Below are 18,973 nucleotides of genomic sequence, written 5' to 3'. Positions count from 1 at the left end.
AGTTTCCCTACTCCTCTTGGTTTGATTCAAAGCTTACAACAACATTACCCACTAATTCCTTCTCTGTGTCCAGCTCCATTCCTCTAGTTGAATCATATAAAGCTTCTAACACTGATTCTGCCATTATCTCTAATGCTAGTTCTGCTGCAGATACTACCTCCCAGAATATTGTTCAGCAAACTGACTCAACTGACTCACTCATTCAGTCACCAGTGTCTCCAGACTTGAATACAACCCCTGCACACTCCCCTGGTCAGTCATCAGCATCTCAAGCCTCACTTGCAGCCTCTACTTCTCCTTCAAGTGCTTCATCCTCCTCTTCCATTAGTTCAGGTTCTGAATACATCCCTTCAGATTCTAATGTCTTAATTTCTCCTCCCACTCGTTCTATTCTCACACGCTCTAAAACTGCCATGAGACCTCAAGTTTTTCTTACTTCTCTTGAACCAAATTCTGTCAAGCAAGCCTTAACCAGCCCCAATTGGCTCCCTGCCATGCAAGCAGAATTCACTGCTCTTCTCAATAATTCTACATGGACCTTAGTTTCTCTACCCCCAAACAGAAAAGCCATAGGCTGCAAGTGGGTATTTAGAGTGAAGGAAAATCCAGATGGTACTATCAACAAATACAAAGCTAGGTTGGTGGCAAAAGGGTTTCATCAACAAGAAGGTTTTGATTATAATGAAACCTTCTCCCCGGTTGTTAAACCAATTACTATTCGAACCATTCTCACTATTGCTATCTCTTTTGGCTGGCCCATTAAGCAATTAGATGTAAATAATGCCTTCCTAAATGGCATTCTTGAGGAAGAAGTGTACATGAAACAACCTCCAGGCTTTGAATCTTCTGACAAATCTCTTGTATGCAGGTTACATAAAGCTCTTTATGGCTTAAAACAGGCTCGAAGAGCTTGGTTTGACAGACTAAGAGGGGCCTTACTGCAGCTGGGTTTTTTAGCAAGCAAATGTGACCCCTCTTTGTTCATTTACAGAGGACAGTCTCAGTGTGTGTTTTTACTGATTTATGTGGATGATATTATCATCACTGGTGGTGATTCTCTGTTTATTCAGTCTCTTATCCAGCAGCTGCACTCTTATTTTGCACTTAAAGATCTTGGAGATTTAGATTACTTTCTTGGCATAGAAGTGAAGAAAGCTTCTTCAGGTGCCTTGTTGCTTTCCCAATCCAAATACATTCGTGATCTGCTTCACAAGGCTAAGATGGCTGAAACAAAAGGCATCTCCACTCCTCTTCCTTTAGGGTGCAAACTCTCTAAGCATGGCTCCAATTACTTCTCAGATCCCTCTTTCTATCGATCAATTGTTGGGGCTCTGCAATATGCTACTCTCACTAGACCAGAAATCAGTTATGCTGTTAACAAGGCTTGTCAATTTATGAGCCAACCTCTTGAAGAGCATTGGTCTGCTGTCAAACGCATTCTTCGTTATCTAAAAGGCACCTTGTATCATGGAATGGTTCTTAAACCATCTAATCCCAGCCAGCTGTTCTCAGTTACTGCATTTTGTGATGCAGATTGGGCTAGTGACCCTGATGATCGTCGTTCAACTTCAGGAGCTTGTGTATTCTTTGGTTCCAATTTAATATCTTGGTGGTCCAAAAAGCAACACCTTGTTGCTCGATCAAGCACAGAAGCAGAATACCGCAGCCTTGCTCTTGCCACTGCTGAAGTCCTCTGGCTCAAATCTTTACTTCAGGAACTGAATATTCAGTTTTACACTCCACACATATATTGTGATAATATGAGCACTGTAGCTTTATCACACAATCCAGTCCTACATGCAAGAACCAAACATATGGAATTGGACATTTTCTTTGTTCATGAACGAGTTCTTGCTAAAGACGTTGTTGTCTTCCATGTTCCAGCTCTGGATCAGATAGCTGACACCCTTACCAAGAGTTTATCAGCATCTCGTTTTGCTTCTTTGAGAGACAAACTCACGGTTGTGGACACACATCTGTTTCTCCACCACCCCTGAGTTTGAGGGGGGCTATTAGCATATATGGAGTTTATTTTAGTAGCTCAGTAGTTGTTGTAGTGGGCTCTATGTATGTACATATTGTAATGGGCCTTATGGGCCCTGACTGTAGTAATATAGTCCTAAGTGAGCTTACTGTAGCTTTGGTGTACAGGATACGTGTCTCTAGTTTGTTACAACAGATCAACCGTTGTGTAATAGCTTTATATACAGGACAACACATTGCATGTACCCACCTTTAATCAGAATAGAAAATACACGTTCACATTCAGATCTTTCTCTCTTTCTCTTTCTTTCTCTCTCTCACTTTCACTTTCTATGATTTTCTCTGACAAATCAAGTAGCACTTTTTGGTTGAAAACTCACTTGAGTTCTTAACATGATAAACTATAGCTACATGTTTGTGCACCAAAACCATCTAAGAAAGAAATGGTGCAGCAGAACACTACAGAGAATACGTTTATATATGGAAGCACAAGTTACAGATTGCATATTTCACATAACAAACTTAGAAAATATTCAACTACTTGAAATTCTCAGAAGGAGAATCAAGCAGCAATGAAGTCAAGAACTTCAAAGATCTACTGATGTGACTAGTTTGGTGTAATTTTGACATTTGGGTTAACTGAAATATTTTCAATCCTAGGATTATTTAATAATTTTTATTAGGGTCATAAGTCAGGTGAGTATGTGGTTATGTCTACATATGGGCTTTAGTTTTGAGGGTTTTTCCATAAAATTATTACTGCTCTTTAGGAAAAAAAAATTTAAGTTTATTAGTACTTATCCTTGCACTGACAAGCCAGCGGTACAACCAAATAACCTGTATGAGAGGTCAATTACCCTCATTTATACCCTTAATTCTCCCAAGACCAAATTCTGATATGTTCAATCCTATGCCTTCCAATATCCTACATAAGAACTGCAACCAAAAAAACCATTTCAATTTCAGCTTTATCTTCTTTTTATTGGGCAAATTATAGATTACCCCTGTCAACTTTGCACGTAGCGCAATTACCCTCAAAACAAGCAATTTACTGAAATGTACTATTGAACTGTGCAATCACTTCAAAGTCCGAATCTTAACTTTCAGTCCAAATCACTAACAAAAGGGGATGATCAGAACGGGAGAAAATTGATTTCACATGTTGTCTCCATTACCCATGTAGAAGTAGTTATGTTTTGGGGAGATTTGCACAATCCAATAGCAAATTAGTAAATTGCATGTTTTAAAACTTTTGGGTCTAATTTGCACCAAAAGCAAATTTCAAGATGGTAATCTATAATTTACCCATTTTTATTTAAGGATACAACTGGATACAACTATATCCAAATGCTCTGCTGCGTACCATGAAACAAATTTACGCACAAAAGCTTAGTCTCCAAAGACCTTACCAAAACAAATCTACACATTTTCTATGTCTCTAATTATCGATTCATAATTTGAAACTAAGTAGAATTTATATATCATAATAAGAAAAGTATGTCAGAGCAAAAGAAATTGCTTCAAACTCACTCTTGTTCTCAATAATTAGAGATTACCAAATTATTCACGTATCAAAGAACTAACAACTTTTGCTAATTTAAAAAAATAAAATAAAATACAATAGCTTGCTAATCAATACACAGAACACCATTTTGAATTCCAATTCCTTTCTTGATTGAAACTCCTACATCCTCGCAAAAACATTCCCGACACTTCTCTTATAACAAATTGAAATTCTTAGAATCTTACGCAATAGTCATCTTATAATTGAAAAATAAATAAATAAATAAAGCATACACACGCACACACATAGGGCTATAATGATTCGGGTTAATCCAAAAACACAGCTCTGGCCTCCTACACAGTTGAAAGAGCAACTTTGACAGTAACGAGAGAGTGAAAGGTCTCACCTGATCACCAAAGAGACCAAGTAGAAGAAGGTTCATCGACAAGATTGCTCCTCACAGCCCCAACATAAGAACGATAGCTAGGAAGTGAATCAAAGACAAAGAAACAAAAAAATCATAATAAAATTAAAAAATCAAGCCCCCACTAATCATAATCAAATATTTAACAGGAAACTAATCCTCAAATATCAGACACAGATAAATAATGCTCCAATAAAGTTCCTTCCTTCACACATACCAAAAGTGTATAATCACAGGGAATTATCTAATTAATTCAATTTATATTAAATTATTCTAACTACTATTTTTTCTCTTTTCTTTAGATCAGAATCTCAAGAATAGAGAAAGATAAATATTAATAAATAGAGAATAATAAATGTTAATCAAAATTCTGATCTAATAATATTAAAGAGTAATTGACAAAGTTACGCAGAAAAAAATAACAAATAGAATAATTTATCCGGTACTAATAAATTTTTATTTTATTTTTGTGACATAATAAATGGCATACCTTTGAGTGGGGAACTTGCACTGTTTGACTGATGAAAACAATATATATATGCATCGAAAGAAAGTGAGGGAAAATTTTGAAGGTGTTATAGCCCACAAAATGGATCGGGACGCCCACTAGTTTTGATAATCAGCATCAACCCCTTTGTCTCTCACTCTCTCTCTCTCTCTCTCTCGGTTAAGGTTTCCTTTTCAAAGACCCAAAGTTAAATGGATGAGTGTGACCGCGCACTTTTGAAGAGAATGGGAAGTTTGTGGAGAACGAGAGAGTGACGTCGTTTTGAGGATGATACGTCACACGCGCAATGGAGCGTGTGGGAGAAGGCATATGTGAATGAGGGAGTGAGTGGCACTAGCAGTATTGGTATTTTCGATTGACTATTGAGATGAGTGTCCCCTTAGTCAAAATGGAGAAGACATTTGGCAACGTTCAATTGTGTTTGTTGTCCCGGTCCCTGTCTCAATTTCACTAAGAAGGGGATTTTTGGTAGATGATTTATTTATATACGGTAGAAGATTTCAATTTTTATTTTATTTTTGGAATATGATTTTTTTCAAAATTTCATTTTGTGTGTAAGGGATTGTTTGGTAGAAGGAATTTTTTGAGATTTTCGAATAAGTGATAGTGTTAATTCTATTTACTTACATTTGGTATAAGATTTCTATATTTTTATTTTTTTTTGAAAATTTGATTTTTCAAGGATTTTGTTTTGTGTACAATTTTCTTTCAAAATGTCATCCAAGAATATCACCAAAGATGTGGTATTCTTGGAATCCTAGGTGTTGGAAAAAATTTACACATTTTTTGAAACAAAATCCTAGTAATACTTTGACCTACCGAACAGCTTTTTGGTAATATTTTCGAAAAAGTGATTTTCCCATCATATTCCTAGGAATCATGATTCCCAGGTATAAAAAAATTTATCCTCTATTAAACGCCTCCTAAAATATAAACCAGAATACCATCCAGAGAATGATATTCTTACTTTCCTGAGAAAATGGAAAATTAGATGTGAAAATTCTCACAAAAATTTCGATAATATTTTAGCTTACCAAACAATTTTTTAATGACATTATTGAAAAATTCATTTTTTCACCATATTCCCAGGAATTGTTATTCCATGATAAAAAAAATCCTTACTTAGTGTGTTTTAGGATTGACTTTAGGGGGTGTTTGTTTCAAGTTTTTGAAGAGGATTACCGGTAATCCTTCTTTGGTAAATGTAATTACCACGTTTGGTAGAAGGAATAAATTACGATTCCCAGATATCCAAGGATTACCGGTAATTTGATTTATAAAGAAAAGTCACTATTCAGATTACCAAAAATAATATGGTAATTCGGAATACCAATCAGAATACCAAGTAAAGGAAAAGCATAACAATAAATTTTGAGACAAAAATACCCCAATACACATAAAAATCTAGACCCAATCTATCAATTACAAAAGTAAAAATAGTTTGGGGTTATTTTTGTAAAATAACCTCATATTCCAAGTCATATTTCGTTCTAAATCAAATATGGAATCAGTAATTTTTACTCAATATTCCCGGTAATATTTTGGCGAACCAAACACATCTTTCGTAAGATTCCAAGTAAACTCAATTTCTACTGTATTCCCATTAATCATGATTCCCGGTCACCAAAAAATTTCTCTTGTACCAAACACACCCTTAATGAACCATTTCTCGTATTACGACATTTAGAAAAGTTAATCGAAAATAAAAGTTTTTTCTATTTGGTTTTATTAGTGTATCTGTAGTAGAATACTTCAAGTTGTATAAAACATAGATGATTATTTCTTTCTCTTTTTTGTATTCAAATGTATGGTTGTTAGACTGTCAGCTCATCATTGAGTTTCTCCCTTGTGTTCCATTGTATGGCTATTAGACTGCCAACTCATCATTTAGTGGACATCGGCTATATATATAGAGCTGATAACCTCTTCTGGAACCATATTATTGAACCGATCATAACCTCACACCAATTACAACGTTTTTTGGTGAACCTTAAGATTCCCTTGAAGTTCGACTCTGATGAAGATCGAGAGAGAAACACACTCAATTCAACGTACACTAAACGGTTAATGCAAGATCAGATGCTTCTGACTTGGCTGTTGTTTACCATTTCAGAACCAGTAGTGAACGACATTCTTCCTATCAAGCATTCATTCGAAGCATAGGAGAATATTCACAAGTTATTTCATGGTGTAATGAACGCGCGAGCCAGACAACTCATATCTGAGTTAAAAACGATGAAGAAAGGATCTAAAACCGCGAAAGAGTACCTCGCGAGGATCAAAACGAACTATGACTCACTCAAATCCATTGGAAATCCAGTTTCTGTTAAACAACACACAGAAACGATACTTGAAGGATTAACTTCTGACTATAACTCATTCGTAATAATGATTCATGGTCGAGACAGGGCCTACTCAGTCGCAGATCTAAGAATAAAACTCATGGCTTCTGAACAACTTATAATCAAACAAAATGAGCAAGTATTGATTGAAGGAGCTTCAATAAACCTGACTTTGCGACTCCAGCCACCACAGAAGATCGCGTCTGATGAAGAAGATGACTCTATTTCTGAAACCAGAAAATAGAATCGAATAGAGGAATGTGATTTCAAGTGTTTCAACTCTTCAAATGATAAAAATATAAGAAGAACAAGATCTGGAATGAAACCTAATAGAGGAAGAGGATGTGGAAGCAAGAACAACATTCATTGTCAACTCTGCTATAAGTTTGGACATGACGTTAGAGACTGCTGGTATAGGTTTGAAGAGAACTTCATCCCTAACCTTCGACCACCACAAAACACATCATATCCACAATTTTTTCTTCAACAACAGTCTCAACCAGTGAAGTCTTATCAATATAATAGACCTTAAAGCCAACCACAAGCTTATGTTACTACTCAATCTATAGTTCCTTCCACGTCAAACTCAATTCCACTTGTTGAATGGCTTTCTAACTCTGGAGCATTAAACCATGTCACTGGAACACCACAGAACATGATGCAATCTCAGCATCTAAGTGTTACAGACCATATTTTCGTTAGAAATGGCCAAGGTTTGCTTATAACAACTATTGGTTCTTCATTTTTTATATCTCATTTCACTCTAAATCTTGTTTGCATCTTAAGAACTTACTCCTAGTTCCTGCAATCACCAAAAATCTTATCAGTGTCAGTTAGTATGCTAAGGATAATTCTGTATATTTTGAATTCCATTTTGATGTTTGTTTTGTGAAATGTCAGGATTCCCATAAGATTCTCCTTAAAGGAGCAGTTGCTACTGATAGTTTATATCAGTTCCAGACTTAACGCTTGTCAAATTTCCTGACTCATTTACAAGTCACAATTGTTCGAGTTCATCCTTGCTTGCTATTACAAGCAATTCAGCTAATCTTGTTAGTTCTAGTGTCAATATTAATACCCAATGTCTTAATACCTTTGTTGATGTTATTGATAGTGAATGTATTCCATCTAAATCCATGTTTTCTCTGTGGCACTGTCACTTCGAACACCCTCATTTAGAGTCTCTTAAGGTTGTACTCAAAAATTGTAATATACATATTAGCAATAAAATGGCTGATTTCTGTTCTGCTTGTTGTTGTGCAAAATCTCATAGACTGCCTTCTATGCCATCTGGTACTGAATATAAAACACCATGTAACCTTGTTTACAATGACCTGTGGGGTCCTTCATCCCTTAAATCAACACTTGGCAATTCTTACTATATTTCATTTGTTGATACTCACACTTGTTACACATGGCTCTACCCTATAAAATAAAAATCAGATGCCATTAATATCTTCAACCAATTCCATACCATGGTGACAAATCAATTCCAGCTACCTTTGAAAGCACTCCAAACATACTTGGGTGGAGAGTTTAGAATTTTCACTCAATATCTTAACTCACATGGCATAGCCTATCGAGTGACTTGTCCACACACACACCATCAAATTGGTGTTGTGGAAAGAAATCATCGTCATGTTATGGAGACTGGTCTTGCACTTCTAGCCCATTTTAAACCCCCAATGCAATTTTTGGATTATGCATTCACCATGGCCACTTATTTAATAAACAAACTCCCTTTATTTGCAATAAACCTTGAAATCCCTCATTTTAAACTCTACAAACAACAGCCTGACTACAAATTCCTGGTTATTGTGCCTTCCTATTTATAGGTGCACTTAGTTAATCCATCGGTATTAGTTCTAATAGCTTCGCTAATAATTTTACTCCCAAACTTAATATTCTAAACCTAGACATTTTCCTAGGAACTATCATATTTTTATTATAATTTTCGTTGCACTTTGCCGGTACATGTTTTATACTTAGCCGGTACTAGTTCTGACATCAAAGCTCATTATTCTTACTCCAAAATTGATATCCTTGACTTAGATATTTTTCTAGGAATAATTATATTTTTATTATAATTTTACGTGATACTTCACTGGTACGCGTTTATACCGCAAAGCAGACCCTGTATCTGCACTTTTCATCAGAAAAGCGGCTTAAGCATTATTTGACTTTCTAAATACTTTGAAGGTTCGAAAACTGCACCATAGTCATACTATGGAGCGCATACATGGGTGGAAAAACAAAAATTTTTGCAGCGGATGCATAAACCATCTATACACCCCATGTATGAATGCTTTAGGATGAAACAATATGGGGTTTCAGAATTACCTTTTTCACTTGTAGGCGCAAAAAGATGACGCCCTCCAACGATCATCCACACGGTTATCTCCTTCTTGCTAGCGAGAACTCTTTCTCCTTGATCCCTCCTTATCCTCGGTGGCTAGCTAGGCGCATGCAAGGAAGAGGCTACCAAGTGTTTGGATTATCTTTCTCAAGACTGTAATGGTGTCTTGAGGTTAGGTGATGGTGCAAAAGGAGAGAGAAGAAGAAAGGTTGGAACTTTTCTTAGAACCCTAAGAGGAGAGAGGGAGCATCAGGTTTTTCTAATTATCTGATCAACTACATCAGCCCCCCATTTAGTTAGGCGCAAATTTGAATGGTGAGAGGATCTTTCTTTGCTTGATCCTCTCACTTAACAACTGACCAGACTGTTGGGAGCCTTTGGAAGCTTCATGACTTGAATTCAAAATTCAAGTATGGATCATATCCATTTGTTCCATGAAATCTGATACAGAATCCAGTCAAGATTTCTCTCTCCACATAGGCGCCCCTCTTCCTCTTCTTCCCTCAAAATTTTTGTTGCAACAGTATTCATTTGAATTCTAAATTCAAATGAAAAAGCAGTTGAGAGAATCTCCATCCAATCTCTATTGGATAATTCTTTTAAATAATTTTAAATTATCCTCGACAACCTAACCTCATAGAATTTAAAATTCAAATTCAAATTTTAAATTTCAATTTGAAATTTAAACTCAAATATAAATTCTATCTTATCTCAGTTCGTAATTCGAATTCAAAATCCAAATTCAAATTTCAAATTTCAAATTTGCCCTAACCTTATTTTGGTCAAGTCAACTCTTTGACTTACTAGGAATCATGCCCTGAGGCCTCTTTGGCCTACCATCATATTTGGGCCCATTAGTGGAGAAAACTCTTTCACCACTAATGCCCCAAAAGGGCGCATGGATCAAGTGGGCTTAGAGTCCCTACTCCAATCCAACTTGACTCATAGTCTTAACAAAGCCCAATAACTTATTATTGGTCCAAACTTGCTATAACTTGCAATAAGGAATAACCTTTGTGTGTGACCTATTAGGCCCAATTAGTTACTAACATAAATAAACTTGAACTAGTTAAACTCCTTTAAAAAGGCCCAATGCATCTAATGACTACATGATACACTAGCAATGCTCTGTAGCTCCAGAACTAATTGAGTTGATCAAGTGATCTACCTTTCTGATTTGGATACCGTGCCAGCATTATCCCTCACATCGTCGGTCACATTTAGTCGAGAGCAAGGTAGAGTATCATCTATCTTTATTGACTAAATATAATATTTCACAGGAACTAGGAATCTTCTTATATTGACTCTAAGACAGATCATGACTCTTCATGATCTCTTACTATGCATAGATTCCCGAGTCAACTAGAAGTCATCTCAGCCCTACCGGTCTTTGTGAACAACTAATCCCTTATAGGGGATTGTGAGTCCTTTTGGCATGTCCATCTATACTCATGTATTCGGGTTATACCCAAGAGTACATTGTTCTCCCCATTTTCAGGCGAATAGAGTTGTATAGTCAAAGTATAACTCTAGGACATAGTATTCGATGACATCCTTAAGTCTAGGACGATCCGCACTACCAAACATTCAGAGACTTTACAAATCCAATGATACTCTCCATAATGAATCCTTGTGGAGTCTCTAGGGGGTCAGTTCAGTGTTATCTGTTCTCCAACAGATCCATCCACGACCTCAGCTAAGGCATCACCATGCCTGTATTCTATGAGGTCCCTACCTTGTATCTCCATACAAGTAGATGATGTTGTACTAGTCTTATTGAGATCACCAATACCCTTTCTTGGTGATTCAAGACCAGGAACAAATTTTAGGTAATAGACATTCAGTGTCCTCGAGTCCTCATGATCATGATCCCTATCATAGATCCTCGAGTGTACACCTGTTTTATTCCTAGGGTCTTTATCTTTAAACGTATATTTACAATGAAATATTGGCGAGACATAAATATGATAAAGATAAAGTTTGCTCAAATTTATTAATCATGAAATACTAAATAGAAAAAAGTGTTCAACTGATAAAATAGATTGTCTCTAGGACACCTATATACTAACAATCTTCCACTTGGCCTAGAGCCAATCAGGTTGACGTGTCAAACCTAAAGTCTCATAATGACTATCATGTTTTCTCTGAGAGAGACCCTTCGTCAGAGAATCGGCCAAATTATTATAAGTGGGGACGTAGTCCATCTTTATCTACATTCTTTCAATAATCTCTCGGATGAGGTGATACTTTCGGAGCACATGTTTGGACCTTTTATGAGACAAAGGTTCCTTGCCCTGGGCTATAGCACCAGTGTTGTCACAATACAAAGGTAATGGATCAACAATGCTCGAAACCACTCCAAGTTCTGCAACGAACTTCTTGATCCAAACTGCCTCTTTAGCCGCTTATGAAGCCGCTATGTATTCTGCCTCAGTTGTAGAGTCTGCCGTGGTCTCTTGCTTGGAACTCTTCTAAGAAACTGCTCCACCATTTAAGGTGTATATAAATCCTTACTGAGATTTACAGTCATCTTTATCACTCTAGAAGCTTGCATCAGTGAATCCCTTCACTATCAGCTCATTACTGCCACCATAAACCAGAAACAAATCCTTAGTCCTTCTCAAGTACTTAAGGATTGTCTTCACGACCGTCCAGTGACTCTCTCCAGGGTCAGACTGGTATCGGCTCGTAGTGCTTAAAGCATAAGAGACGTCTGGTCTAGTACATAGCATGGCATACACGATGGATCCAATTGCTGATGCATATGGAATCCTCTCCATGCGTTCCCTTTCGACAGGTGTCTTAGGACACAGAGCCTTAGAGAGATGAATGTCATGACCGACAAGAAGAAAACCCCTTTTCGACCCATCCACGCTAAACCTCTTTAGCATCTTGTCTATGTACGTGGATTGGGACAATCCCAGTAACCTCTTGGATCTATCTCTATAGATCTTAATACCTAGTATATAGGCTGCCTCTCCCATATCCTTCGTGGTGAAGTTCTCAGACAACCAAACATTTGTGGACTGTAACATGGGAATATCATTTCCAATGAGCAATATGTCATCTACATATAGCATAAGGAAAACAACAACATTCCCACTAACCTTCTTGTAGACACATGGTTCATCCTCATTCTTGATAAAACCGTTATCCTTAATGTCTTCATCAAAACGAAGATTCCAGCTCGTGGAAGTTTGTTTAATCCCATATATTGACCTTTGAAGTTTGCACACCATATGCTCTTGACTCTTGGATTCAAAACTTTCAGGTTGTGTCATATACACTTCCTCCTTCAAGAACTCATTCAAGAAGGCGGTTTTGACATCCATTTGCCAAACTTCATAATCATAATATGCGGCTATCGCTAGCATGATCCTACTAGATTTGATCATGGCAACAGGTGAGAAGGTTTCCTCAAAGTCAATTCCTTGTCTTTGATGGTAACCCTTCACAACCAACCCAACTTTATAGGTTTGGATGTTGCCATCAACATCAGTCTTCTTCTTGAAAACCCACTTGCACCCAATAGGAACTATTCCCTCAGGTGGTGGAACCAAGGTCCATACCTTGTTCTGATGCATCGAATCTATTTCGGATTCCATGGCTTCTTGCCATTTTAAGGAGTCAACATCCTTGACTGCCTCATTGTAGGAAGCAAGCTCATCATCCTCAACGGTCTGCTGATTCTCAATCACAAAACCGTACCTCTCAGATGGATGACTAAACCTAGTGCTCCTACGGGGCTGGGTGTCTGCTGCCTCCAGCTGAGGCATCGCCTGATCAACAAACTCGGGTTCCCCTATCTATTCTTGTAGATCTTGAATTTCTTCAAGTTCTACCTTACTCCTACTATCTTCTTGAGAAAGAAGGTCTTCCTCCCGCTCCCAAGTACACTCCTCTGGAGTTCTTCCTTCCCATTGCACTTTGACCATGGGAATGATCTTGCTTCTTAGCCTTTCTCACCTCGATCAAGTATCTTTAGTGGTCCTACGGGAGTTTTTAAGTTCTCCCAAATTTCCACATCATCGGGTTGTACAATATGCAAAGGATTCGCTATGTATCTCTGTAGCTGGGACACGTGAAACACATCATGGATGTTGGCCAAGTTCGGAGGCAAGGCAAGGCAACAGGCCCTACCCTACCAAGTATTTGGTATGGCCCAATAAATCTCGGGCTAAGCTTCCTCACTCTGATAGCACGACCAACACCGGTGACAAGTGAAAGTCTCACAAACACGTGCTCACCCTCATTAAACTCCAGTGGCCGATGCTTTTGTCATAGTAACTCTTCTTGAGATTTTATGCTTACTTAAGCTTCTCTCTGATCATCTGGATCTGTTGGATAGTGTCTTGAACAAAGTTCAAATCAAACAACTCACGATCTCCAACTTCAGACCAACAGGTAGGAGTCCTACACCTCCTACCATACAATGTCTCGTAGGATGCCATGCCCAGACTAACATGAAAACTGTTGTTGTACGAAAACTCAACCAATGGTAGCTACCAATCTCATGCTGAGCCATGCTCCATAGTGCAAGCCCTCAGCATGTCCTCCAATGTCAGGATGGTTTGCTCAGCCAATGGAGAACTCTATCTCTCGCTTTGGTGAAAATTCAGGAATCTCCTCAAGAAACACCTCAAGGAATTCTCTCACCACAGAAATGCCGGTAATATCCTTTTGTGTCTCACTCACCAAACCTCCCAACATGAGATAGCCATATACTTCGGCCCTTAAGGCCTTTCTCGCCTGAGTCACTGATAAAAAGGAGAAGAACTAGTAGAGGAATCACAAGGAGACATCATCACTTTCTTTGCACAACAATCAATCATCACACAGTTTCTGGACAACCAATCTATGCCATGGATGATCTCCAAATTAGCCATAGGTAAACCAATCAGTTCTACTGAGTACTCACGGTAATCCCACTGAAACACAACATCACGGTGTACAGATGAAGTATCACACTTCTCCCCGGTGGCTGTAGTAACCCGCAAAGGTGGGGAAAGCACAAAAATGGACAACCTATGTGCCACAACAATCAGGTTCACGATGAAAGAGTGCGTAGCCCCGGAATCAAATAACACATCTATGTCACAACCACTAATGGAAACAGTACCTCTCACAAGGTTTGGAGCTCTGTCCGACGGCTGGCGATCAAGAGTGTACACTCGACTCGTGGCTGGTGGTGCAGCAGGTGATGCGGTAAAAGGTGTTGAAATCATCTGAAGTGGTGTAGCTTAGGCAATTGCAGCCCGAGCAACTGGTGCATAGCAATCCTTGGCCATATGGCCACTCTTTCCACACTTGTAGCATAGCAGCTCACCAGTAGCACAATGCCCCATATGCTCATTTTCGCATCCCGCACATCTAGGAGTAAAAGTAGGTCTAGCAAAACCACCCTACGGTGTAGAAGTCCTTTTGAACATGTTGAACGGTTGTCTGGCTTGCAACTATTTTCCCTTGCCCTTCCTGTTATACCTTTTGTCCCTCCCCCGGTAGGGACCACTGACTCCCTTATCCTCAGATACCTTGGCCTTTTTGGCCTTGCTGACCATGCACACATCCTCTATGTCCCGACACTGCTGAATCAATGTGCTAAAGTCTCTGGATGCAGCTCCAGTTATCCTGTCTGTTATCTCCTCATTCAGGCCTCTATGGAACTTAGAAGCCAAAGACTTCGGTGTAGGTCTAACAACCCAAAAATGTGCAAATTTGGCTAGCTCATTGAACTTAGCTAAATACTCGTCCACAGTCATTGAGCTCTGTACTAGGCGCTCAAACTCTCCTTGCTTGCACTACATGGCATCGTAAGGAAAATACCTCCCAAGGAACAGCTCCTCAAAGAATGGCCAAGTAATAATCTGGCCCTGCATCTCATACGCCTGAGAGGTGTTCACCCACAACTCATGTGCATCTCCCTTTAACATGTAAGTAGCAAACAACAGCTTCTGTGGGTCAATGCACTGCATAACTCTGAAGATCTTGTCCAAAGACTGGAGCCAGCCATCTAGCAGCAACAATTGGATCATAGGATCCATCAAATGAAGGTGGCTTGTGTTTACGGAAAGCATTCAACCTGCGGTCTCTCGTCTCTTGATCTTCCACTGGCTCATAATAGGGCTGCATCAAGCTCGTAAGGTGACTCACACCCTCTATGTGGCTCAGACCATCGTCCTCAAGAATGTGCATCTCACCTCCTCCATTCCCATCCTGATGACTAGGTAGAGGCGGCAGCGGTGATGGTGAAGGAAATTGGCCATCATTACGACCAGTCCTCATCTCCTCCAACATGATCCTCATCATGGTCATGTTTGCCAACCTGTTCGCCTCAAGCACGTCTTCGGTGACTTTCCTATTCGCCTCTCTCACGGCGTCCATCATCGCCTGATTGGCCGCCCTAGTGGCCTCTTGATTGGCTGGTCTAGCCGCCTGCATCTCAACTAATGCAGTCAGGACAGGATCAGGCTGACCCTCATTTGTCTCTCGAGTCCTCATAGGAGGTGCCATAACTCTGCACATGTTACACAAAGGATGAGTTGATCAGGCCCACATAATATGGTCACACATGCATTATCATAGCAAAACCTAAAAAAAACTCACAAGACAGGTCACTCAACAAGGCATCTTAAGTTATTGCAATACATACAGGCTTTTTCCCTAGAAAGTGCTCTGATACCATAAAATATAACGCCCCGTGTATTAAACATATAAATGGAATAAGCGCAGCTTAATAAATGCGAAAGTTAAAAATTTCCATTTATAATTCTGATCATATTAGTCATGTCATATTACTTATTCCTTTTCAAAAATCGTACGTATGTAAATTGTAATAAAATAACTACATTGAATAATCTCATAGCATAAATAAGTATCAAGTCATGGAACTACAACACGTAGACCAGACAATATCCTGATACAGTATTACAACTCAAGTCTGAATAAACATAACTTATACGGTTGAGGCTTGGACAACCCCATGCTCACCAAATAAACAACATGGTAAAATCATGTCTCAAGTACAATAGCCATATAATAACAGGGCATAATCATATCCGAACATAAAAATAAAAGGATGCAACATATTGATAACTCATATTTTGTTACACTTATTTATTACTCTTGGTTGGTATTTTTATGATTTATTTGAATTAAATAAAGGTCTTTTGGGTCAATTCACAATTCTAGATTTTAGTTGGGTTTAATTGATTTTCGTCATAATTTTCCAGATTTACACTACTTCCGTATTTTGACCATATCTCACTCTACAGATGTCCGATTGACTCCATTCTTATTGCTTTTTGCAGCTAACAGATAGGGATACAATCGCTATTTCAGCTACTGAAGCCCAATTTTGAGGGAAAATGGTCTAAACTTGATCTCAAGATGACGTGTTTTGTTGGAATTTTATTTTGACGTTTGAACTTGTAATTCACATTAGGACCCAATGTGTTTAGGGCCCAAGGCCATGTTTTATTGTTTTATTTTATTTTATTCAGCTTTTATTTTATGTTTGGGCTGAAGCGGTGAAACCCTAGCCGTTCTGCGTGACGGCTATTTAAGGGAGACCTTAGGAAACCCTTCGGCAGTCAGTTTCTACAACAGAAAAGTTCTCTTTGAGTTTTTATTCAATTCTGTTCTTCATCTTTTTCTTCCTCTTCTTTTTATTTTAATCATGTTTACCTTAGCCATGCGAGGCTAAGAACCTTTTAATCAACCTAAGGGTAATGGATTCCATGGATTAGTCTTGAGGATCTGCGTTTATTTCAAATCAGTTTTGTTTCCCTTCCCAACTCAGATTGATATCGTGCGATCGTGGATATTCAATCTGAGGTTCGCGATTGCGATTATGGAAAGGGATTAATCATCAGATTTGATGATTAGGTTGATTGACCCTATGACCTTAAATCAAGCGGGCTGATACTTTGCGATTGTATGAGTATAAGCATCGTCTTTGATCAAATGCTAAGCGATCGCTTAGAGAGGGTTGACAATTGGAAATAAGGATTCTGATCCGATTGAAAAATCAATCACGATTCTGATATCTTCTTATCCGAGGAAAGAAGTCCATGGATCCCAAACTTTAGGTTGGTTTTCTTTAATTACGAATTTTACATCCAATTTTATCTTCTGCCTTTTTAAATTATTAAACTGAAATAAAAACAAACCCCCATTTTTATTCTCTGTCATCATAAATGATTTTTACCCAAGCAATTTCCTTGAGAGAGACGACTTAGGGTTTCCACTCTACTACAAATTTTCTGAACCCTAAAGAATTAATTTTTAATTTGCGCGAGTTCGACAGCTCGTGTCACATATCAGCTCAACTCCGGCCTCCTGCCTCAAGAGGTCTCTACCTCAAGAACACCTGTACCTGAAAATGTGCCCCACACAGGGTAAGATTTCTAACAAGAAATCTCAGTAAGACAAGGGGTCCTCAAGGACTCTTTTGCCCCAAGCTCACTTACAAGTATATAATAAGTTCTTAAACACTAAATACAATGCATGTTCATGTGAGGGCAATACAATTATAACAATATATTCCAATACTCAGAAAGTCATGTACCACAGGTTATATCTCATGTAATATATGCAAGTGCGGTTCAACTGGCCAGAGAACAGGATAGTATTACGAACATTTGCAACATACCAAAACACGAGGGTTGCTGCTTCATGCCTTACACACCAGGGTTGCTGCCTGATCGTGTAAGTACCCCACATCACATCCATACATTACATCAACAAGCATATCCACATTTCTTAGGCATATAACAATGCATATATCATTTTCATAAAAGCATACCATGCACATAAACCACCCTCTCATAGAGGTCGGTGGAACAAGCAACAGATAAATTCGAGGACCAAAAGCTTACCTGTCAAGCTAAATCCTCCCTCACAACTCAGTGTCCACAGGGTCACAAGTAATAACAAGGTCCAACAAAGACAAGGATCTGTTTTCATAACATTCACATCATCAATATTCATAGTCTAGCACTTCATTGCATTAGGACAACGTTTCCTTTATCGTTTAATGGCTGTAGGCTTCTCTCAAAGCCATAAGCCTTCAATATTATAGATTCTGACTTAGTTACATCATTACAGAGTTCATACTAATCAATTAAAGGTCCAGAAACCTAAACCACACTTCTATTTAGACAGAATGGCTGAAACTATGAATTTCCCAGAATATCCGGATATTCCTTAGGGACATATCCAAATATCAATATGCGGATATCACAGGGTCAATATCCGGATATCCCTATCCGGATATCACAAATGCAATATCTGGATAACCATATCTGGATATCATATCTGGATATCAATATCTAGATATTTCGCGACAGAATGCAGTTCTGCATTTTCGCAAAGATATCCTTCCAAGACTCCATTTTTTATGTTATCGGACATTCAACATGCATATTTAAACCCATTAAGGCCAATGTTTATGTTAGTTACTTAATCACCTCATTAAACATGCCAAGACTTGATCTTTAACATAGAAACTCATGAACAAAGGTAAGGAATGTACCCCAAGGCCTTGTAAGCATAAAATGAAGGGCCTTTAAGGTAGGAAAATCCACTTTTTGCTTCAACCAAGCACTGTACACAAAAATGGAGTGATGAAAATCACTCCTCTTACCACTAATAGCTTCCAAGCAAGCTTGGTATAGCTCCAACTCTAAAAACTCATAAGACTCACTCTCACCTCCCTAAGGCAACAACAAGAAGGTTCCAAAAAGGGGTCTTTTTGCCTCAAGATGGTTACTTTCAAGTTGTATCAATGGTTGTTCCACTCAAAGAAGAAGAAAAATGGTGCATTGAGTTTTAAAGTATTTTTAAATAAACTGGTGTG

At 38.3% G+C, this 18,973-nt stretch overlaps 2 protein-coding genes across 2 annotated transcripts in view; both read right to left on the bottom strand.

Moving 5' to 3' along the window:
• LOC133302839 (uncharacterized) overlaps positions 1 to 4,114 on the bottom strand; it is a 38,147-nt gene extending 34,033 nt beyond the window's left edge. The window contains exon 1 of the mRNA XM_061502660.1: positions 3,894 to 4,114. Coding sequence (XP_061358644.1) covers positions 3,894 to 3,929 — 36 coding nt within the window. The 5' untranslated portion in view covers positions 3,930 to 4,114. The remainder of the gene's footprint in view (positions 1 to 3,893) is intronic.
• A 9,757-nt stretch (positions 4,115 to 13,871) lies between these two features.
• On the bottom strand, positions 13,872 to 14,342 carry LOC133302843 (uncharacterized). The gene has a single exon (XM_061502666.1). It carries the CDS (start codon positions 14,340 to 14,342, stop codon positions 13,872 to 13,874), a length of 471 nt encoding a protein of 156 aa, XP_061358650.1.
• Between the last annotated feature and the right edge of the window lie 4,631 nt (positions 14,343 to 18,973).

Source organism: Gastrolobium bilobum, unplaced genomic scaffold, assembly GCF_033153095.1.
Source record: "Gastrolobium bilobum isolate Gb01-03AN ecotype WA unplaced genomic scaffold, APGP_CSIRO_Gbil_v1 utg16061, whole genome shotgun sequence".
Taxonomy (NCBI): domain Eukaryota; kingdom Viridiplantae; phylum Streptophyta; class Magnoliopsida; order Fabales; family Fabaceae; genus Gastrolobium; species Gastrolobium bilobum.
This window is presented reverse-complemented; position numbering and strand designations above follow the sequence as displayed.